The 24,216-nt window shown below is 43.9% G+C and overlaps 1 protein-coding gene across 1 annotated transcript in view; it reads right to left on the bottom strand.

Annotated features, from left to right (window-relative positions):
• Positions 1-24,216, bottom strand: part of RFX4 (regulatory factor X4) — a 195,785-nt gene that overhangs the window by 103,624 nt on the left and 67,945 nt on the right. The window contains exons 4-5 of the mRNA XM_049884974.1: positions 23,662-23,722; positions 5,547-5,670 (exon numbers count right to left, since the gene is read on the bottom strand). Coding sequence (XP_049740931.1) covers positions 5,547-5,670; positions 23,662-23,722 — 185 coding nt within the window. The remainder of the gene's footprint in view (positions 1-5,546; positions 5,671-23,661; positions 23,723-24,216) is intronic.

The raw sequence follows: 24,216 nt of genomic DNA, 5'->3' as shown, positions 1-24,216 counted from the left end.
TGTTCTTTAAAAATATCATTTTACTGCTTTTGATGGAGAACTAGGGTTATCATTTTGATAGTTCTCAACTTGACAAGCAGTCAGCCGCAGGAGAGAAAGGCCAGTGGAGAGCTAAAGACTAGGTCACACTCTCGCCTTCCCCCCCGGGTCCCCAAGCTATGCATGATCAGGCCCAAGCTGAGGGGAGGAGAGGGCCCTGAAACTGACGTGAGAATGGAATTTTAAATTGTATGGACTGGACTTTTTAATATATGAAAGTGTCTAAATTATCGAAAAGAGGTGCATGTTGTTATAATTGATGACCAAAAAGCTATTAAAACCTCCATGAAGCCATTAGGGGTCAGGGAAGGGAGCTTGGCCACGGTGCAGAGGAAGGAGTGACTAGAACAAAGTGAACTTATTTTCTGTTTACACTTCATCAAGTTCCGCCTGTTCCAAAAGCTAGTCACTCTTGTGGTGGCTCGTCTGGGAGTCTCCAAGAATCAGGGTGCAGCACTAGATGCATAGGCACAAAAACAGAGCCACAGGTGAACCCTCCTTGGAGGGGCAAGAGCAGACTGTGGGTGGGGGCAGTAGGAGGTCAGCTGGAGAGCACAGCCCTTTAGCCAATGTGGACAAAGATTCACGGGGGGCTCCCCAAGGACCACGACTGAGCCCGTCCCCCCAGCATATGGATGAGGGTCACAGCAGAGGGCACTGACAGCTAGGAGGAGCCCTCAAAAGCACCAACTGGTACAAGCAACCCTTCCTCTAAGACTACCCTCCACCGCTCTACCCCAAACCTGGAGGATCCAGAAGAGGGGAGAGAAAGAACAGACAAACCCCTCTTTCCCAGAGCAAATTCTGAGCCACAGTGAGGGAGAAGTTCTGACTTGGATCCTAGATTGAAGTTTTAAATTGGCCTGAACTAGACTTTTGGAAAGGAATTGTTATATCTAACCAAGACCTATTGGATGGCTGAACGTGGTCCAAACCAAAACCAAAAACCAAACCCATAGCTGTTGAGTCAATTCCAACCCATAGTGACCCTATATGACAGAGTAGAACCGCTCCACAGGGTATTCAAGGAGTGGCTGGTGGATTCAAACTGATGACCTTTTGATTTGAAGCCCAGCTCTTAACCACTGTGTGACCAGGACTCCGAACATGGTCCAATGCTATGGAATTTCCCTGCAATGACCTCAGAGTGCAGACCAGTGAGATGGGACAGAGGATGTTGAAGCCGGCACTTCAAAGTACATAAAAATATAGCCAGTTTCCATTAGCACCTCTGCGAGGTCATTCTTACTCAATAAACGGGTTAATGGCAAATGAATACAATACCAATTTCCTAAGGCTATAGTGAGGGTTAGACAAACTCAGGTGTGGAAAATGATTCCCACGGTCTCTGGCAAGTAGTAATAACATAAACCGTTCAACCTTCATCAAGTATCTGAAGGCCTACTATTCCATGCCAGGCACTGCTCTAGGTGCCAGGGACGTGCAATGAACAAGAAAAAGGCCCTGCCCTTGTGGAGCTTCCATTCTAGAGGGAGAGACAGACAAGAGACAAGCAACTATACAAGCAACTAGTTCATGGGTGGTGCAAAGGGTTAATGCGCTCAGCTGCTAACCGAGAACGTCTACCCAAAGGCACCTCTTAAAAAGGCCTGGCAATCTACTGCCAAAAAATCAGCTATTGAAAATCCTATGGACACAGTCCTACTCTAACACACGTGGGGTTGACACGAGTTGGAATTGACTTCACGGCAGCTGATTCATAGGACGTAAAGAAAAATAAGGTATGGTCAGAAAACGGAGGAGATGGGACGGGGTGGGGCTAATGGTAATTTCTTCCCTTTATGCTTCAGAGTTTTAAAAAATTCTCTCATAAATACTGTCTCTTTTTATCCCTAGAGAAATTTGGTGAGAGATTTTTCTCATCTAAAGGTAAGGAAATAGAAGCTTAGAAAGGTTAAGTGACTCCAAGTCCAGTGACCTTCCATTGTCCTAGCCAACAGCAAAAACGGGCACGAGACCAGTTCTGCTAGAAGCTTCAGCATTCCCTGCATTTGCTAAATTAATTCCGGGGCCCAAAGTCAATAGGACATTACTGGAAGCCCGTGCTTGTGGAGCTTGGCCACAGCCTCGGAAAGGAGGTTGATATTGAAAGTCTTACTTGGAACAAAGCAGTTGCTGCCACCAACTTTACGAAAACAGGTCCCGGACAGGCAGCCCTGGGGAGAGTGTACCGCTGGTGTTTGCTTCAGCTCAGCCCCCTGAGAGCTGGGTGGGGGAACTACCGCCTATCTGTTTTTCCTCTAAAAACTGAGCTAAAATATTGAACCTCGCATGCTCTGAGTTAAAAGTTCATTGATGAATACTAAGTTGGGATGGATCTGCTCAAAGGGAGGCTGTCCATGATTACACCCCAAGGTTTCCCAGAATAACTGGTCGCTTTCTGTCAGGGAGAGGGCAGCTGCCGCATGCTGAGAGCCCTCAGGAAGGGCAGATGTGTCTGGGATTTCAATTCAACAAGCTCCATGTGGAAACCCACGGCGGGCGCCTCCTGTCCTCCGAGGCTGGAAGGACAGCCTGGTTCACCATGCATGTGAAATTGATGGCACAGCATCTGCAAAGAGATTTTCTATTTGTGCTTTTACTATCATGAGAGTATTTCCTTGCTTTTGGACTGAAGACAAGAAGGATGCTTTTTTTAATGACTATTTTGGAAACAGCTGGCACTGTAATTCCTCTGAGGGAGGAAACGGTGATTATTTGGAAAAATATTTTGAAAAGCCATTTGGGGTAAGTGAGACCTGTAGACAGAGGTGTCGGCAGGCACCAAGGATCAGAAAACAGAGGAAATTTGGTGGGGGTTGTCCCGGGAAGGAGGGGGAGAGAAGAGCAAAGGGAAGCAGAAGGGAGGCAGAGGAGGAGGAGGGACGCAGGCGGAGCAGAGCACGGCTGGGAGTAGTGGGGAACTAGACGGTGGAGGACCAGCCTCTACTGCAGTAGGGAGGCTGAAGGGCATTTTGAGATGGGAATGCCTGTTCCATAGGACTCTGGGAAGGCAAACCCCTTCATCAACTTCAGTCTCCTGGGTTCACAAACGCTTTCTGTGGACTCTCTTAAGAAAAGCAGAGACTGAATTTCACCCTTGGCTCACCATGGTGTAGAGCAGAACTGTCCAACAGAACTTTCTGTGATGATGGAAATATTCTATTCTGTACTGTCCAATACGGCAGGCCCTGGCCACATGGTAACTGAGTACTTGAAGTGTGGCTAGGGTGACCGGGGAACTGAATTTTGATTTTGTTTAATTTTAATTAAGTTAGAAAGCCACATGCAGCTGGTGGCTGCTCTACTGGACAGCACGGGTGTACAGAGAGGTAGCATATATGGAAGCCAAAGTCCCATGTCAAGGTGACCCTGGGGTTTGCTAAAAACTTGGGGCAGCCTTGAGACTTAAAATGGGAACTGGGTGCGCCCAGAGATATGGGCGGCTAAACCAATTTTACTTACAACATGAGGTCAATGAAACCCCCAGCTAACAACAGAGTTATAAAAGTCTTTGAGAATAAAAGACAGAAGGCCCTTACACAGGCAAACTGGAGTTTCTAGAAATGGTGAGATTTTTGCAGAATCTAAGCTAACAAAGGGCTAATTGTGTATGCACAAACACCTTATAACACCAAGAATTCAAAGAATTGTAACAGCACAAGATAGGTGCTTAATAAATATTTACTAAGTTACTGGAACAGTGGTTATATCAACCCAATGACAATATCTTACTTGAACCTTGCAGCATCACTATGAGGAGACAGGCCCAAAACCAAAAACTCATTGCTGTCAAGTTGATTCCAACTCATAAAAATTCCAAATCATAAAAAAAAAAAAAAATAAGCGACCTTAATTCCGCATTTCACAGCTGAGGTGGCTGAAGCTGAGAGAGGTTAAGTGGTAGGTCCAGGAGAGTCAGAACTCCTGGTCTTTTAATCCATATCTAAGAGGCCTTATCTGGAGTCTCCATCATGGCAGCTGCCGAGGGTGCGTGTGGATGCGAGTGACTGCTCAGGGAGCGCGGGCCCTGACCCGGCTCTGTTATTGCGTGCGCGCTTGGTGCTGTTCTTCCTTCTCCCCCCTGCCCCGCAAAGGAAACAAGTCCCTCCCTAGACTGTGAGCCCCTCCACAGCAGGGCCTGGACTGGCCTCTTTTTCTCTGTCCTCTCTGGCTGCCTAACACAGTGCCTGCCACACAGCCGATCTCAGCAAATACTGATGGGCTGCAGAAGTGAATGAATGAAATAGCGAAGCTGGATTCTCCACTGACTTTAGAAACAAACAAAAATTTTCATTTTAGAAAAAAAGCCTCATGAAAATATTTTTCTCCCTAAGGCACCACAGAGCCTCTTCCCAATTCTTGAGTGGAGCCAGTGAGTTTTTGGACTCTCTACGGCAGTTGGCTCAAGCCTGACACTACCCTTTGCCTTTTTCTTTTTTTTTTTCCCTGCTGATGATCTATGTGTTGGGTGTCTGAAAAGGGAATTTCTGAACCTTATAATGCTGACCTTTTTCTGCCAAGACAGTCATTTCACACCTGTACTCAGAAAACTGGTAAGGAACGGTGGTGCAGAATAAGCCTATCTATTTTTCGTTAGCCAACACACACACACACACACACACACGAAACCAAAACACCAAACCTGTTGCCCTCTAGTCGATTCCAATCCATGGTGACCCCATGTGTTGCAGAGTAGAACTGTGCTCCATAGGGTTTTCTTGGCTGAACTCTTTACAGAAGCAGATAGCCAGGCCTTTCTTCCAAGGTACTGCTGGCTGGGTTCAAGCTGCCCACCTTTAGGTTAGTAGTAGGGTGCAAATTACTTGTACCACCTAGGAACCTTTTTTTATTAGCAGATTCAGAAAAAAAGAAGCTAACAAAACGAGGAAGAGCTGAAATGTATTGACTCCATTTAAACTGGCTACTTTTTGTCATAAAGTCTCGATTTTAATCCATCAGATAAATTATCAGTCTTAACAAATGCCCCAAAAGCTTTCTTTGGTCTATTAAATTGAATGCTTAGTGAGAACTACTATTTGTAAGCAATGCCCTATGTGTGGCATATGTTTTTATCATAAGGTGGATAGGGAGTGGTCAGGCTTGCCATGATATTACAATAGTACAACTTCTAGCTGAGGACCCCAAACCTCCAATCTAATGATGCAAGGCCATTTCCTGTTTCGCCAAGGCCTTCATATCAGTAGGCCAAGCAGTTTGCCTGTCACGGGCTTACAGACATTCATACAAGCCACTTGTGAGTTCAACATTTTCCTCCCAGAGGAAAAAAAAAAAAGGTTACTTTATGTGAATTATTAGGCATTTCGGGGGAGACATTCACTTCTTATGCTGTAATATTTCTCTTGAATTGTTTGAATTTTGTTACGGCAAATAAGTATTTCCTCTGGTAATTGAAATTAGAAAGTGAAATGTTTTAAAATGATTAACAACTGTGCATAAATTACTTAAGAGGGGAAACGGGCATAAACATGGCGAGGCTGACCCACCTTCCCGAAGCTGGCGGCGTTGACAGGCTGGGTGTCATTCTTCTCGCAGAAGTCCAGGTAATGCATATAGAGGGCACTTCGAGGAATGCAGACCCCTTCCGCGATCTCATAGTTCTCCTCCAGCCTGGGTGAACAAATGCCCAGTCAGCAAAGGTGACTGATGTGTTATCTGCCCCAAGCCAAGGAAGGTCCATTCTTCCCAGCCCTCCTTCAGAGCTGGATGTACTTTGGAAATAACACTCTTCATGCAGATGGGGAAACTGAGGCCCAGGAAGATGAGGCAACCTTCCTGGCATCATGCATGGAGTTAGTAGGTCAGCAGGGATCAGATGTTACTTTTCCAACACAATTCCCAGTCCCTCTCCCTTGTGCTTGCCTGGCCACATTCTGGGTAGATCCGAAAAAACCAGACCCGTTGCCATGAGTTGATTCTGACTCATAGTGACCCTATGCAACAAAGTAGAACTGCCTCATAGGGTTTGTAAGGTTGTAATCTTTACAGGAGCAGACTGCCACATCTTTCTGCCACACAGCGGCTAGTGGGTTCGAACTACCAGCCTTTTGGTGGGTGGCTCAACCACAGTGCCACCAGGGCTCCCACTGAGTGGATCAGGTTCCCCCAAATTCCCAAAACTCTTCAGGCCTCAGGCCCCACACTCACTTGTGTAGCCATTTTTAAGGCAAAGGGTTTCAAAAAGAAGGGCTGCTGGTGTTAACATCCTTTGCAGAGGATTCGTCTTGGCTGAAAGGAACAGTGGGAGGGTCTGGGAAAACACAGCCAAGGGGAGGCTGCACATCCGAACAGCCGCTAACACACTGACTGAAGGGAGTCTCATGACCACAGCGGGAAGTGGGGCCTCTTGACTTCTTTAGGCCTTCTTTGCTGTGTTAGAATTATCTGATTCTATACCCGTTCCCTTCTCATCAGTATAGCTTAGGGGTTAAGAGTAGGAACTCCCTCCACCTGGGTTCAAATCCCAGGCTTGCCACTTACTGGCTTTGTGGCCCTGGGCAATTTACTTAACCTCAAGCCTCAATTTCCTTTTGGAGCTAATGACTATAACTGCCTCATGAGGTTGTTGTGAAGACCAGATGAGGTAACATGTGATGTGTACCTGGAACGGTGGCTGGAACATGGCAAGCATGTAGTAGATGCTTGGCTTCATCATCGCCCACTTTTCCACTCCATAAAACATAAAACGTTTTGGGCACCTATGTGTCTAGACTTGGTGTGAGATACTAGGGATAGAAATGTAAACGAGATACAGTTTACCTTTTCTCCCCTCTTTACTCCAAACACCAGAGCTTAGATATCCAAATGAATCTTGCCTCCTTTATCATCACGGACATATTGGAACACTTCTTCCACCAGAACTTCTGTAGCACACAGCAATTTGGGAACTTCTCTTTGGGCTCTGCCTCCACAGCCTGTTTCACATATTACCCAATAAACTCACCAATGGAAACCATTTCTCCTTTGATCATGAACTGGATTTTAGGAAACAACCCCAAGTCATTTGGAACCAAGTTTTGGGTATAAAGTGACTGGAATAACCCTTTTCCCCAAAGCATTTTTTTATGGGAGGGGAAGTCAAAAACAAGGCAGGATTCTAAAGCAATGAAATAAATGTCCTCAAGCAGCTTCTCACTCTCTCTGAGGGCACTTGCCAAAGAAGTGGCCCAGCAATGTTGTAACTGAAGTGGAACGAGAACACAGCCTCCTGAGGTGCCCACTAGAAAGGACAGCCCTCGTTTGGCTGTGAAGGTTCCAACGTGGGGCTGAAAGAAAATCAGTTCAATCATTTCACAGTATAACCCTGTGGGTGAATTCAACCCTAGCCTCACTCAAATAAATGAAAAAGCCTGGCACTGAATGGTCCCAGGTCATCTCACCCAAGTCCCCTCTTCTCGGAAGGGGAACACTGAATGACTCCAAATGATTTTTTCAGAAATATTCCAGAAAGTAGTATATGCAGTCTTTTCTAGGCAACCAAATTCCTCGCGGCTGGGATGCTATCTGATTCACCTCTGCATCCCGGAAGTCCAGAATATTCCTTGGCACACAGTAGGTGCTCAAGACATGTTTCATAGATTATCTCAGTCATTTATTCATTTAGCCAATATTTATGGATCTCTTACTACCATCAAGTGCTGGGGATCCCATGGTAAGCAAGATAATCCATGCTTGCATACAGTGACCAGTCTATTGGTGGACAGGCAGGTAAGAACACAGGTAATCTTTAATTCAACAAACATGTCCTGAGTGCCACTTCTAGACATTAAGGAAACAGTGGTGAACAAAACAAAGGCCATGTCATGAGATGGTTGACATTCTGGTATATGCATCCCGAGCATCATAAATTGGAACTCTAAATGTGTTTCCCTGTGGGAAAATGGCTTCACATAGAGATTAGGTTTCTTAGGACAGCCCTAAGCTTCAGGTCTGGTATGAATAACAATTATCCTACTAGGTTAGCCTGGTCCCCTAACCGCCATTCACGATATTGATTCTTTATAAAAATGAGCCCAGAGTTCCAAACAACCAGCTGATGTACAAACTTGTAGGGACTGAGTAATACAGCTTTCACAAACTGGAGGCTCACAAACACGCTTTGTGGGGCCCGAACAATGTTGGCCCAACTTCTAAAATTCAGGACATTTCACATAAGAATCTGAATTTCTGGCTTCTTTTGAAAAAGCTGAGGCCTGGCAACACTGAGCCCGTATTCCCGCATGACAACAATTGGCGAGAGCTGCATGTGCCCCCAGTTGGCCAAGGTCCTCTCTCCTCCCTGTTTCTCTTACACCCAGCCTGTTTTCTGCTCCTTGTCTGGCTCCTGCAGTCACTTGTATTGGCATAAGACACAATCTATGCCCCAGTTCACTTTGCGGTCTATTTGGGGAGTATAATGCCCAAGAACAAGAATAGTTTAGCACTAGAAACTACTGACCATAGGTGCAGTTGATGGTGGGGGAACAGAGAGATAAGTGTGTCGATAAGAATGGATAATTAAGGTTTCATGGAGGAATTGGGAACAGAACCTTTCAACTACTACTACCACCACTACCATGACTTGTGGAGCTCTTACTAGGTGCCACACGCTGCGTGCCCATTACTTCATCTGATCTTCACAATGACCATATCAGACTGCCAGAATAATGAACAAATCAGCCTTAGAAAAAATAAGATTTTTCTACTTAGCAGAGAGGATGGCGCAACTTTGGCTCGCTTACTTTGGACACGCCATCAGGGCAGACCAATTGCTAGGCAAGTACACCATGTTTGGTAAAGCAGACAGTGGGCGAAAATGAGGGAAACCTTCAATAAGATGGATTGACACAATAGCCATAGCAGCGGACTCAAACATAACCAACAATCATGAAGATGGAGTAGGACTGGACATTTCATTCTGTTATACATGAAATGAGGTTGCAATGAGTCGGAGCCAACTTGACGGCAAATAACATTATACCCATGTTTCAGATGAAAAAACTGAGGATCAGAGGGCATAACTCACTTGCACATGGTCATGCAGCTAGTAAATAGGAGAGATTGTGTCACTTCAACCAACCACTATGGTACTCTACCCCAGTGGACTGAGGGGGCTTCAGGCAAGATGCTAAGAGATGAACATGGAGACACAGGCTTCGAAAGGGGGTATCTAAGGAGAAAGGACCAGGATGGGGGATCTTTAAATGCCACCCAAAGGAATATGGCCAGGCATAAAAGTTTAGCAAGCTCCACATGTTCCTAAGTTGAGGAGTTAACACGAGAACATCATTTTCAGAAGGCTGCCGTGGAGTGGTACTCAGATAAAAAAAAGACTGAGAAATAAAAACTCAGAGGCAAGAAGACCTGAGCATTTCTGAGACGCTGTAGGAATAATAATAATGTCATCAATAACTGTAATAACTAACATTAATTTAAAGCTTACTATCCTCTATTCACCAGCAACGGATTGAGCATAAAAGACTGTCGAAGTAACTGCCAAGTGTCATTGGTTTTGTCTTAGACTATTGAGAGTTCCATACGGTGATTTCCCTAAAAAAAATTGACTTCAACATTTTAGACTATGGGTTTTTTGGAACATTTTTTCATTCTAATTGAAAAAAAAAAAACCTTCCTGTCGATTCTGACTCACGGTGATTGCACAGGTACAATTTGGGCAGTTGGAACTTTGTGCATTACAAGCTATGGGGCGGAGGCGGGGGGAAGTATCCCACTTTCCTTATCTCTGTTAATCATTTCTTAAAAGTTATTTTGGCTCGAACAATTCATGGACACATTCAACAAATGTGCATTTCAAATCATTCACGCATTCATCTTCCAAGAAGTGCATGATTCTTTCAAATGATAGAGAACCAATTAAGTTTAGGTTTTTTTTTTTAAGCATGGGTGTAGCGTCATCAATTTATTCTTTAGGTCACTCTGGCACATCTTTGGTGGGTGGGTTAGGTGGCCTAGCAAACTCTGGCATATAAACCAAAAAACCAAGCCCGTTGCTGTCGAGTCGATTCCAACTCATCGCGACCTAATAGGACAGAGTAGAGCTGCCCCATGGAGTTTCCAAGGAGCACCTGGTGGATCTGAACTGCTGACCTTTTGGTTAGCAGCTGTAGCACTTAACCACTACACCACCAGGGTTTCCGTCTGGCACATAGCAGCTGATTAATTAGTATTTGTTTAATGAATGTATTAAGAAATGAGACCAGTTAGTAGCTACTCCCATAATCAAGGCCAGAAGTGATGGCCTATGAACTGAAGCAGTGGTTGTGGGGGCAGAACATTGAGGTGTGGGTTTCCTATTGCCAGATGTGAAGGCATGGCAACCTTAAGCTCCTCACTGGGTTGAATGAATGAATGGGGGAGGGGCCTCCACTCCCCAGTCTCCATTGTAGAAAAAGAAACAAGTTATGGCAAAAAATAATGCTTTCAAGGTCAGTATAGTGCAGTGTTAAAGAGTATGAACTCTGAGGTCAGTTTCTGACTCCCTTTACTCATTAAGTTATGCTACTTAACCCCCCTTGTGCCTCAGTTTCCATTTGTTGTTCTTGTGGCTTATTTGCTCACTAAATCTAGCCAAGAGATCCAATAACTAAATGAAGGTTAAAAATATCACATTAAACAAACCCATAGCAACAAAAACTATTTGAATCTGATGGGTGTAAGTCATAGTTCACACAGGCGAACTAATTAAGCAGTTACCTGTCAAAGCCCGGAGCCTTCTAAATAATTATGTTTCTACCCACATTTTGTGCCTCTTAGTGGACTGTCTTCGCATTCAGGTATCTAGGTGGTTTGTGACTACGAAGCATTTTAATAAGCTCCGTGAACGAACAGATGTAATTGGTGTGGAAGGGCAACTTTGATGCTTGATGAGTTTCTACAGGAATAGCATTATGACACCTGTCCCCAAACCTCCTTACAAACCCAGAGGGTCCGTGCATGTACTATACGCTCCTAATTGGAATGTCCGCTTCCCTGACCAAGGCACGGCAGAAAGAAAGGCAGTTAATTATTTCTCTTCATATCTGATGAAATTTTCCCTTTCCCTCCTCTCTTTTAAAGGACATCATTAGTCTGACATGGCGAACAATGCTCCATTATACCTGGGTCTTTTTTTTTTTTTTTAATGATCAGAATAAAATTCCCCACCTCTTCCATTTTCTTATCTTCTATTTAACAACTCGATCATATTTGAATTGAGCCGACCCTATTATGAAGAGATAATGAACTCAGTCGGCTAGCTAACATGAGTCATTATCTGCCGTATATGTTTTTAAAAAGACCCCTCACAAGGTTTCAGCATGTGGCATCCTAGGGCACATTGAGGAAGCTTTGTATCCGCATTTTACAACAAAAATGCCAATGTTTCCGTGCCTGGCATCGTTTTCCCCTCTGTTCTCATTTAAACGTATGTTTTCATAAGCATACATACAGGCTTTCAGCTCACAGTTTCCACTTCTCAAGCCTTTGCAGACATGTCTAAAACAGAAACTTTTTTCTTCTATTTTACCAAAAGAAAAGATGATCGGATTTTTTTTTTAAGATTCGAAATGTAATGATTTATCACTGAGGATGTCAGAGAGCTCTAATAATGCAAAATATATGAAGGAAAAAAAACTTGCTAAGCAATCAGAGCAAGGCAGTAGTCTAAATCTTTCAGTGGCTCCCCTTTGCCTTCCCACAGAAGTTCAAAGTCCTGCTCGTGGCATCCAAGGCGCCCACTAGTGAACCCCTGACTACATTCCCAGGCTTTTCTTGCCCTGTGCCCCTACGCGTACATTTCTTCCCAGCCCACTTGACTGCTGGCTGATCGGCAGACACATCTTGCTACATTCTAGCTCCACATATGTTCCATGATCTTCCCAGCACAGGAGTTAACACTCTCTGCCATGTCTTACCCTTCGAGGCTCAACTCAAATCTCCTCCATCAAGCTATGTTTAATTCCTATCCTGTCCCATCTGCTAATCACTTCTTATCATTTCTTCATTACTAAACTCATTTATTCATTCGATAACATGTAGAATGCTGCAATGTTCTAAATACCAGGTTCTGTGTTATGTCCATGTTGTTGCTGTTGTTGTCGTTCTGTGCCATCAAGTCAATTTCGACTCTTAGCAACCGTACAGGACAGAGTAGAACTGCCCTACAGGATTTTCTAGCTTGTAATCTTTACCCTGGTGGCATAGTGGCTAAGAACTATGGCTGCTAACCAAAAGGTTGGCAGTTCAAATCCAGCAGACACTCCTTGGAAACCCTAGAGTACAGCTCTACTCTGGCCTTTAGGGTCGCTATGAGTTGGAATTGACTCGATGGCAACGGGTTTGGTATTTTTCGGGTTTAATCTTTACAGAAGCAGGTCACCAGATCTTTTCTCCTGCGGAGTGGCTGGAGGGCTCAAACCGCCAACCTTTAGGTTAGTAGCGAAATGTTTAACCATTGTGCTACCATGGTTCCTCGTTTTGTCCACAAAGTGAGAATATTTTGATAGAGGAGACACATCCTCTGCTCCTAAAATCTCACGACTTATAAATGACTGCTATAGCCCTTCAAACCTTTTTATGGTTCTAACAACCTCCATTGAGAGACAGTAGACTATAGTATTGAAAAGCTCTCATTTTGGAGTCAGGGATCACTGAGTTAGAACCCTGCCTCCACCACTTACTTACAAGCAACACAGTCTGGAACAAGTTATTCGAACTCTCTGACTCTCACTGCCTTCACCTGTAACAAAAAGCCACACTGTAGCTGGCAAATGGCAGACACTCAATAAATGGTAACTATTAGGATTAATGAACAAATCTGTCTTGGAAGGAGTACAGCCAGAATGCTCCATAGAAGCAAGGATGAGAAGACTTTGTCTCACATACTTTGGAGATGTTATCAGGAGGGATCAGTCCCTGGAGAAGAACATCATGCTTGGTAAAGCAGACAGTCAGCAAAGGAGAGGAAGACCCTTAATGAGATGGACTGATACAGTGGGCTCAAGCATAACAACACTTGCAAGGATGGTGCAGGACTGGGCAGTGTTTTATTCTGTCGTGCACAGGGTCACTATGGGTAGGAACCGACTCGATGGCACCTAACAACAGCAATGAGTATAATAGGAGCAGTGGTAGCGCAATGTTTAAAGTGCTTAGCTGCTAACCGTAAGGTGGGGGGTTGAAACCCACCAGGGGCTCCACTGGGGAAAAGCCTTTGTGGCCTGCTCCCGTAAAGATTTCAGCCGAGGAAATTCTAGGGGGGCAGTTTCACTCTCTCCTGTAGAGTTGCTATAGGGTCACTATGAGTCGGAATCAACTTGACGGCACACAACAATTGGTATTATTCTAGGTTCTTGTAAGATACCAGATAATGTTTTACATCTGAGACTGAAAGTCCTTTGAAGGCAGTAACCAAAGCAAAATCCTACTGATATTAGCTTAGTTCCTAGCACTGTGCCCTGAACGCAGTCAGTAAACACTGCAGAAGCAAGGAGGGGAAAGGGAAGAAGGAGGGCAGAAAGGAAAGGAGGCTTTTACACTGGTCAAGGGTCACTGGTTTTGTGTTTAATCTTAAATCCCAGGTGGTTAAAGGAAAATTCTGCTTAATATTAACATATTTCACTTATATTTTCAAGTGCCTGCTCTGTGCCAGGGATGTTCATATTTATTTTTGTTACCCCCATAAGGTGGGTAATCTTATCCCCATGATATGGAGGAAGGAATGAGGGTCAGGGAGGTGAGGTGACCTGCCCACGGTCACTTGACTGGGAAAAGCCAGGCTTGGAGTAGGAACTCAAGTATGATGCTTCTAAAGCTCTCACTGTCTGCTGGGGACTGACATTCACTTGAACACAGTTGGCATACGTTTACTGAGCACCTACTACGTGCCAGGCAGTGGAGAATACAGCAGTAAACGAGAAGAAGCAATTCCTGCCCTTGTCTTTAAACTGCCAACCATTTTACATGAAGGAAGATGGGAACCAAGGAGAAAACTCCACCAAACAATAAGTACAAAGTGGTGGGGCTTGGCTCCTGTGGGCTCTGCTTAGGCCTGGGGCTGATTCTATAAAAGGCCAAAGCAAAATAAACAAATAAGAAACAATCCATTTATTAAACAACAGCACCCACAATAGCTAAGTCCGTTATTTGCTGCTGGGTAGACAAGCCAGTCAGAAACATGTGGTTAGATGGACTCCGAGTATTTCTCCCAGAACCTCAGCTGGCTCGGCCTCCTCTTTGTTGGGAGAATCAATCACGCATTATTTCCTGTTGGGTAGAGTGACACTGTGTGCCTCTGTTGTGTTTAGTCACCTGCCTTGGTTTGCTCCTCTTTAAATAGAGTAATATCCCTATTTATTCTGCAAGGTCTTCCTGGGAACTAAATGACATTGCTGGGGACTAGCCTGGCACATGGCCAACATTTGCTGGACCTGTAGATGCGGCCATCCCAACCCCTTTCAAATGCCAAGCAATGGACTGAATCAGGCAATTATTTATTTCTGTTGTCACAATGACTGAGTTGGACCAGAACATGGAACAATCTAATCCATATCCTTGTGTTCAGCCTGCAAGCTACTGAGTTGGTGTTCCAGAAAGGTCTGGGCTCAGCCAGGCTCTGGAATCCCTCTGCTCAGTTTTTGGTTAATCAATTCCACTTTATTCGATGAAAACAAGGCCGTGTACAACAGTAGAGCGTCACAAGCTTCTGCCAAGGCTTAGGCTAGGCGTTTTCAGACCAGAGCTCTGGGGGCAAGTGGCACCTGACGCGATTTGGGGAGCATTTAACCATCCCCATTACAAGCCATCCCGCTCACTCTTCCGGTTCCACCTACTCCCTGTCTCTGGTCATCTCTACTTCACTTCGCCATTATAAATAGGGCTGCAGCAAACATCTTTGTATGTGCCCCACGTGTACCTGTGGGAGTGTTTCTCCCTGTGGGTATCAGGAAGTGGAATTTCTGGTGTTCACATTTAAAAGGCTAATGGAATTGAAAAATTGCCCACTCAAATGGCTTTACCATTTTATATCTTCACCTTAGTCCAAAATCTGTTTTGTTTTTTTTTTTTTTGAATAGAAACCTAACTCCAGAACATAGCATCTCATTCTCTGAGACATTTACATCCTTCATGTTGTCCTCTTTGATTTGCTTTACCACCTATCTGTGGAGTTCCTGGATGGTACAGATGGTGAAGCACTGGACTGCTTACCGAAAGGTTGGTGGTTCAAATCCACCCAGAGATACCTCAGAAGTAAGGCCTGGCAATCTGCTTCTGGAGGGTCATAGCCTTGAAAACCCTATGGCGCAGTTCTGCTCTGCACATGAGTTGGAACTGACTCCATGGCAACTAACAACAACACACGTCTGTAGCTGTGGCTTAATTTAATTTACTATACATCTGCAGCCATGGTCTTCCAGCAGGACACGGTGGCACCTACTATGTAGAACCTCTGGTTATAGTCAGAGCTAAAAATGTTCAGCTGCCCTTTTTAGAACCAAGTGGCCTAACTCATTGCATTATGAAAGCAAATAATGTTATGTCACTGTTGGATAAACAATCAAGCCAGAAAGAACCAAGACTTCAGGTGTGAGTCACAGCCAACGAGTCTGGTCTAGGAGCTGTGACCTAGTATGAAATTACAACATACGTCTCCTTTGGAAGGAAACCCTGGTGACATAGTGGTTAAGTGCTAGGGCTGCTAACCAAAGGGTCGGCAGCTTGAATCCACCAGGCGCTCCTCGGAAACTCTATGGGGGCAGTTCTACTCTGTCCTATATGGTCGCTATGAGTCAGAATGGACTTGACAGCACTGGAATAGTGCCAAGCCCGATTCTCAACGTAGGGTCTCCAAAAACACTTTCAAGAGGAATATTAAATTAATTTTGTTTCATATTAACTTGAAATATCGAAAGCCCATCAACTACCCAAGGCCTCATTTACATTTTTTTGAAAGAAAGAAAAATGCCACCTGAGCAAATGACGATTTAATATTCTTTTTCCTTTTGGGAAGGAAAGAGCTGAGAGGGAAACGTCTCTACTTCAGTGGTGCACAGAAGCACAGGGCAAGGAGGAAAGAAGGGAGCTGTGTAAGGGGGGGCGTGGAGGGGCACACGGGCTGGCAGCGGGAAGGCCAGGATGATGGAACAGGCTGCTTTCCATTTCAAAATTCTCTGTGTGAATAGAGGTTATTGTGTGGCCAGGATTCCAGCAGCGCTCACCATCCCCAGTGAGTTGGGATTTACTAACCCTTGTGACCACGGATGCTGGAGAGTGTTTGGCAGAAGGCAGTGGACAATATTTGCCTGTTTTCTGCTGGGAGCTGCCTCCAGATCACGTGGCCCTAGTTATTTTAGGCTTCTTGGCTGCTATGTTATTTGTTCTTAGAGTGGGGATGGTCTCTAAGGGGATAAGGAGGGGGCCGGTGAAAAGGAGGAGTGCTGGTGGCGCAATGGTTAACAGCTCAGCTGCTAACCAGAAGGTCAGCAGTTTGAATCCCCCAGCCACTCCCTGGAAACCCTGTGGGACAGTTCTATATGGTTGCTGTGAGTTGGAATCGATTCGATGGCAATGGGTATGTTAGCCACAAAGAGGGGAAGATGAAGAAACTAAGAGCTCCTAACCCAATTCCAAAAACGAGCCAAATATCCCAGGAGAGCTCAGCTGCCTTGGAGGCGAGGTCAATGCCCTTTCCTGGGCCTTCCCTCCTCACCATCCAGCAGGTCTGTGCACTGCCCACTGGGGGCAGGGGAACAGGAGAAGAAGAGGGCAAATGTCTCAGAAAATGAGATGCTATGTTGTGGGACTAGGTTCCTAATTTTTAAAAAGTACTTTGTACTGCAAGAGAAGGTGTAAAATGGCAAAGCCATTTGAGTGGGCTATTTTGCAATTCCATTAACATTTTAAGTGTGAGCACCTGTGATTCTACGTCTTGATACCGACACGGAGAAACAGTCCCATGTGTGCACAAGGGACACATGTTCTCTGCGTCCGTATTTGTAATGGCAAAGGTGAGATTTGGACACAAGCTAAATGCCCATCATGAGGGAAATAGCTAAATAAATTCTGCTGTTGTCTTATGCGGAATACCGCATAGCAGTTAAAATGAGGTTATTCTTTAGGCACTAACATGGGTGTAGCTTCAGGACATTCTACTGAGGAAGAAAGCAAGTTGTGGATCAATATAATATGACAGGAATAATATTGATAATATGATACATCTGCCTTTTTATAAAGGAGAAAATACTAAATAAAACCAGTTTAGAAACGTCTTCAGGTACATATGCATGTAAACGCATAGGCATATATATTACATATATAAACCCATTACCAATGAGTCAATTCTGACTCATAGCGACCCTAAAGGACAGAGTAGAACTGCCCCACAGGGCTTCCACGGCTAAAATCTTTTTTTTTTTTTTTTAATTGTACTTTAGATGGAGGTTTACAGAACAAACCAGCTTCTCATTAAGCAGTTAGCGCACGTATTGCTTTACGACATTGGTTAACAACCCCACGACCTGTCAACACTCTCCCTTCTCGACCTTGGGTTCCCAATTACCAGCTTCCCTGTCCCCTCCTGCCTTCTAGTCCTTGCCCCTGGGCTGCTGTGCCCCTTTAGTCTCATTTTGTTTTATGGACCTGTCTAATCTTTTGGTGAACCTCAGGAGTGACTTCATTACTGAGTTGAAAGGATATCCAGGGACCATACTCTTAGGGTTTCTCCAGTCTCTGTCAGGCCAGTAAGTTTGGTGTTCTTTTGTGAGTTAGAATTTTGTTCTGTATCTTTCTCTAGCTCTGTTCAGGACCCTCTATTGTGATTTGATGGTACTGGGTTTGGGTTATTGTGATCCTGTCAGAACAGTCAGTGGTGGTAGCCAGGCACCATCTGGTTGCACTGGACTCAGTCTGGTGGAGACTGTGGTAGATGAGGTCCGTTAGTCCTTTGGACTAATCTTTCCCTTGTGTCTTTAGTTTTCTTCATTCTCCCTTGCTCCCGGAGGGGTGAGACCGGTGGAGTATCTTAGATGGCTGCTCACAGGCTTTTAAGACCCCAGATGTTACTAACAAAGTAGAATGTAGAACATTTTCTTTATAAACTATGTCATTCCGAGACTGAAATCTTTACAAAAGCAGACTACCATATCTTTCTTCTTTCTCCCGAAGAGCAGCTGGTGGTTTTGAACCACCAACCTTTCAGTTAGCAGCTAAGCGCTTAACCACTGTGCCGCCAGGGCTCCTTGGAGTCAGCCCACCTGGAGTCAGCAAACCCTCACTAAAAGAACTTAAATTTACAAGTTGGACAAAACTTAGAACAACATTGGTAGTGCCAATAAAAACAAAGAAAAGTATTTCTGGGATCAGTTCCTTTTCTTGCATGTGTCAAAAATGTCTTCAATAAAATATGGATTTCAGATACAAGTGGACATTATAAGCTGCCTAATGCTTGTGAGAAGAGTCTGGTGGCACAGTGGTTAAGCGCTGGGCTGCTAATTGAAATGTCAGGGGTTTAAACCTACCAGTGGCTCCGCAGGGGGCAGGGTGGATGTGGCAGTCTGCTCCTGTAAAGATTTACAGCCTTGGAAACCCATGGGGCAGCTCTACTCTGTCCTACAGGGTGGCTATTAATCGGAATGAACTTGATGGCAACAGGTCATTGGTTGGTATATTTGTATCTATATATTACAGTTATATATGTTATATTTATATATTATAATTATATATATTACGGGTATGTTATACATAATGTTTTTATAGATATATATAGGGTCACTATGAGAGGGAATCAATTTGATGGCAACTGGTAAGCTGGTGTGTATGTGTGAGTGTGTGTGTATATATCTTACTGGTAACAGGTTGGTTCTGAGTAGAGAGGTAAGGAACCATGATGAGCAATGGAATTTAGCCTTATTTATAATATTTTCATTTTTAAATAGGGGAAATGTATTACTTACATAAATAAAAGAAAAACAAAAAATGTATTGATTGAATTTACTTATATCTTGCTTTTTCTAAAAGGCTACTAAAACAAAAATAAAATGAAGAAAATTAGACAAAGGAAAAGAAGAGACTGAAAAAGTACATAAGATCAGATTTAGCTCTGAACCCTCTGGCGACCAAAGCAAAAACGCGACACACTGTAAGTTATGTCACTCTTCTTTGTAAAATGGAGGGTTCATCCAATGACTTTTGAAAGACAAAGTATTTACATTGAAGACATATTCATTTAAAAAATTATTCAGGAAGAACTTTATTTAGGAGGCCTTCAGTCATCTTCTCCACCATGGTTTAAAACATTTAAGTTTAGGGCGATGTTTTTCCTTTCTCTTCCCCACCTAACCCACTTCCCTCTCCCACCTCATCTACCACTCTCTTCCTTGCCCACTATGTTCCAACCACACAGACCAGCTATGTGTGATTCCTTGAACAAGCTCAGCCTACTCCCCTCCTAGGAAGGAGTAGTGGATGCTGTGGTATGCTGCCCAGATCACCCTTCAGGACTGAGGCAGCATTTCCCTCTGCTCAGAGGCTGGCTGCTGGGCTGAGTCCTTTCAAGGAACTGTGCTCAGCAATACATAAAGAAGGGAGCTATCTGCCCCCAAGTTATGCCCCTTCCCAGGGGACAGCGCACACCTAATGATGGGGGTGGGGAATTCAAGGAGTCTCTGAAGGACCGTCCCAGCTTTGGAATTCCCTGTTGGATCAGCTGACACCTCTGTTGTAACCTCCTCGTATGTGGCCCAATGCCCCCCTCCCCCGCCCTGTCCAGGGTACCTCACTCCACCACAGGTTCAGGTACTGGGTACACGCTCCAATAAACTACCCATATGCATTTCTCTGTCTCAAGAGTCTGCCTCCAGGACAAGGTCTGCCTCCGAAGAACCGATCTACGAGAAGAGGGCCTCACAGAAGCTCGTCTCTCTGCCTGGAATGTTCTCTGCCCCTGATTTTCATATAGTCATGATCAGGGGCAGATTACCCAATAAGCAAGGTAAGCATGGGCTCACTGGTGCTTACTTACTAATCTGTAGTGAATAATCAAAGATGTGATGAACCCATGTGAAATTGTTCACTACAGATTACTAAGTAAGTACAAGTAAGCCTGTGTTTACTTTGTTTACTGGGATATCCATCTCTGTCAGGGATTATAAATTTGAAAAGAGGCTTTGATTCTGCAGGAAGGTGCTGTGGGGTTGGGAGAGAGACAGATGCCAGCCATCCCTAGAAGCAGAATCTTCAGTGTGGTGAATAAATGTGAAATTGTTCACTACAGGTGATCTGGTGAGCAAGGTAAGCACCATGCTTACTTCGCCTATTGGATAATCCACCCCTGTGTGGTGGCAGTGAGCACCTGCTTGTCATGCATCTCTCCACTTAAATGTCACCTCAGAGAAGCTTTCCCTCACCACTCAATCTAAACTAGCCTCCGAGACACTTACCACTCTCCACTGCATTCCTTGTTTATATATGTAACACCCATTTTTTAAACATCATTGTCTGTGTTTTTCCTTTATCAGTCCCTGTTCTCCGTCTATCTTTTCCACCAGTGCATTCTTAGAGCCTATTTTTTTATTCCTAGAGCCTAGAACACGGCCTAGCAAATAATAGGCACTCAGTAAATTGAATTAATGACTGAAATTCTATCTTAAAAATATAACACAAAGGGAAGTAGAGGACAACTTGATATTCTTTGGACAACTCAGAGCCTTTTGATAATAATAAGTCTAAAATTTATAAATTTACAAATCTGATTAGCTCTTGAAAGCAGATAGTCCATGAAAAATAATCAAAATCCCCTGCCTGACCTTGTAAGTTGGAGGATGAAATTTCTTCTGGAATGATCTATGTGACCCTCTATTTAGAAACGCAGATACCTTGTACAGAATTAGGGGGAAAAGAGGAGAACGGACTGTGCATATGTCAGGCAGATGATAGGCCCTGCTCCAGGACAACATTGCAGGACTCAGAAGGTAGTGGTGTGCTGAGTGATTGACAACTGCTAAGATTTACTGAGCATACACTCTACTGTTCACATACTTCATATGTACTAACTCATTTCACCATCATGATTACCTATGAGTTAGTTAAAATTACTATTCCCACTTCAGAGGTGAGTAAGACTAAGGCACAAAGAAGTGAAGGACTTTGCCCCAGCTTACACAGCCAGTGAGTCGAAGGGCTGGGGTTTGAGTCCTAGCAGTCTGGCCCAAGAGACTGCACCCTCTATAGCCTTGTTGTTGTCAGGCAGATGTCAGATAATAACAGAAAAATAGATGTAAAATCAAAAGCAAACAAACAAACCCATTGCTGTTGAGTCAATTCCAACTCAAAGAGACCTTATAGGACAAAGCAGAACAACCCTACTGGGTTTCCAAAGCCGTAAATCTTTACGGAAGCAGATTGGCACACCTTTCTCCTGAGGAACAGCTGGTGGATTCGAACCACTGACCTTTAGGTTAACAGCCGAGTGCCTAACCACTGTGCCACCAGCACCCCTTCAAAAATAACATAAACAAGGTAATTTTTTTCTAGTTCAACTTCCACAACATAGGCCATGTTCAGGCTATTAAAGGGAGAATGTCCATTCCTTGTATTTCTGCGAACTCCCACCCCTAAAGTCTTCTATGCTCATATACCATTAAATGTCTGGGCATTATGAGAATTTATGTGGCCATACATTTTTGAGGAGGGGTTCAGAGAAGAGATTTGATCTGGGATGTAGAGTAGAAATTTGCATCAAGCAAAAAACACCAATTGCAGTGAGAAAAAAAATACACAGGGGCAGAATGATGGAGACAAGCCAAAAGGCTGAAAATGGAGCTCTTAAAAACAGCCTGTGCTCTGCTTGTAGCAAAACAAGCCAACAGTTCAGACTCTTACTGGGGAAGATTGAGTTACGTTCCTGAATGCTTTCTCCCATCGTCCTTTTCCTCTCACCTGTGGGTAGATTAGTTGAGAGAATCTAACATAATTTGCTCATTAAAGCCCATCTCCCTCCTTTTCTTCTCTATCCTTCCTGATTGTTTTTCTTCCAAAGCTTGGGCTTTGCAGTTCAAGAGACCCAGTCAGGTGCCTGCCTCTGCCACTTAACAGCTGTGTGGCTATTCAGGCAAATGATATAACTTGTCTAAACTTTATTTCCCTCATCTATAAAATGGGCACAGCAATACCAACTTCATAGAATTGTTGTGAGGGTGAAATGAGGCATGTAGACAAAGTGCCTAACATGTTGGCTGGCACATAATAGATTTTAATTTGTTTCCTCTGTCCACTTCTCTCCCTTCCCCCTTGTTCCTTAATTTCTTCACGTTTGCTGGGCTTCACTGCTAGGGGAGTAAGAGCTCTTGATTGACAAAATCCTTTGAGGGCTGAACCTCAGGCATATGGAGTTCTGACGTTCAAAGCTATCGCGAAATTTCCAAGTAAAGCTCTCAGAGGAAAAGTCTATAACTATCAAACATGAGTGTGTCAGCTTCACCAACACCACTCAATATTAATCAAGTCCAGGAATTCTAAATATTAAAGAGAAAGTCACTCTAGCAGATAATTCTTGTTAATGATATTAATGCTAAAATAATTGTAGGATGGTTGGGATTAATTACAAATTCATTAAGAGCTCACTGATGGGGTGAACAGTCCTATGTTTCTATCATTTGCTGCCACATTATTAATAATGATTATAAACCAAAACCAAACCAAACCCACCGCCATCGAGTCGATTCCGACTCATAGCGACCCTGTAGGACAGAGGAGAACTGCCCCATAGAGTTTCCAAGGAGTACCTGGCTGATTTGAACTCCCAACCTCTTGGTTAGCGGCTGTAGCACTTAACCACTATGCCACCAGGGTTTCCAAATAACGATAACAGATTTTATTAAAATCAATTAATAACATCCATGTGGAATCCAGTCCTTGCCAGCGTTTTGATAATGGGGAAAATTCAAATCTTCAGGCTAGATCTGAGTTGGCCATTTTACATATACCGACAAATTAAACAGATTTCATGTGGGTTATTGGATGCAAAGTTACCAAGGCAATGTCAAAATATTCAAGTGGTATCCTATTCTATAGGTAGTACCGAAAGAACAAATAAACCTGTTGGTATCAAGTCGATTCCAACTCACAGCGACCCTGTAGGACAGAGCAGAACTGCCCCATAGGATTTCCCAGGCTGTAAATCTTTATGGAAGCAGACTGCCACATCTTTCTTGTTGATGATAGTCAAAAAACTCAAACCCTTTGCCATCGAGTCCATTCCGACTCATAGGCAACCCTATAGGACACAGCAGAACTGCCCCATAAGGTTTCGAAGGAGTGGCTGGTGAATTTGAACTGCCGACCTTTTGGTTGGCAGCTGAGCTCTTAACCACTGCACCACCAGGGCTCCATAAACCAAAACCAAACCAAACAAAACTCATTGCTGTTGAGTCGATTCCAACTCATAGTGACCCTGGAAGATAGAGTAGAACTGCCCCATAGGGTTTTCAAGGAGCAGCTGGTGGATTTGAACTGCCAACCTTGGTTAGCAGCCAAACACTTAACTACTGGTGCCGCCAGAGCTCCTAGGTAGTACAATATGGTTGTGTGAACGTCCCATCAAAGGAGAACTTTCTACAAATGGAAACTTACCATTGCAGAGTAGCAGGAGTGGAGTGGGGCTTGGATGCTCTATTGTTTTCTTTTTCCTCATCTGTTAAAGAAATGAAAAAGGAGCTAACTTGAGTAGGAAATAATAAAAGGCTTTTCAGCTCTTTCAAGTTTCAAAAGCCTAGGTTTGCCTCAAATTTTGAGGCTTTGAAAAAATATTTGGGTTTTCCAACACGTTAAACGTATCATTTTTTTATTAACTTTTATTGAGCTTCAAGTGAGCGTTTACAAATCAAGTCAGACTGTCACATATAAGTTTATACACATCTTACTCCGTACTCCCACTTGCTCTCCCCCTAATGAGTCAGCCCTTCCAGTCTCTCCTTTCGTGACAATTTTGCCAGCTTCCAACTCTCTATCCTCCCATCCCCCCTCCAGACAGGAGATGCCAACACAGTCTCAAGTGTCCACCTGATTAAACGTATCATATTTTAATAATAAAAAAAAAAACCAAACAAACAAGGAAACCGATTTACAGAAAATTCTTATATAAATTTGTATTTTTATTAGACATAACATGTTAGAATTTGAAGAGCG

The sequence above is a fragment of the Elephas maximus genome, chromosome 4 (assembly GCF_024166365.1).
Source record: "Elephas maximus indicus isolate mEleMax1 chromosome 4, mEleMax1 primary haplotype, whole genome shotgun sequence".
In the NCBI taxonomy this organism is placed as follows: Eukaryota; Metazoa; Chordata; class Mammalia; order Proboscidea; family Elephantidae; genus Elephas; species Elephas maximus.
The sequence above is the reverse complement of the archived record's forward strand: the minus strand, read 5'-3'. Positions and strand labels throughout refer to the sequence as shown.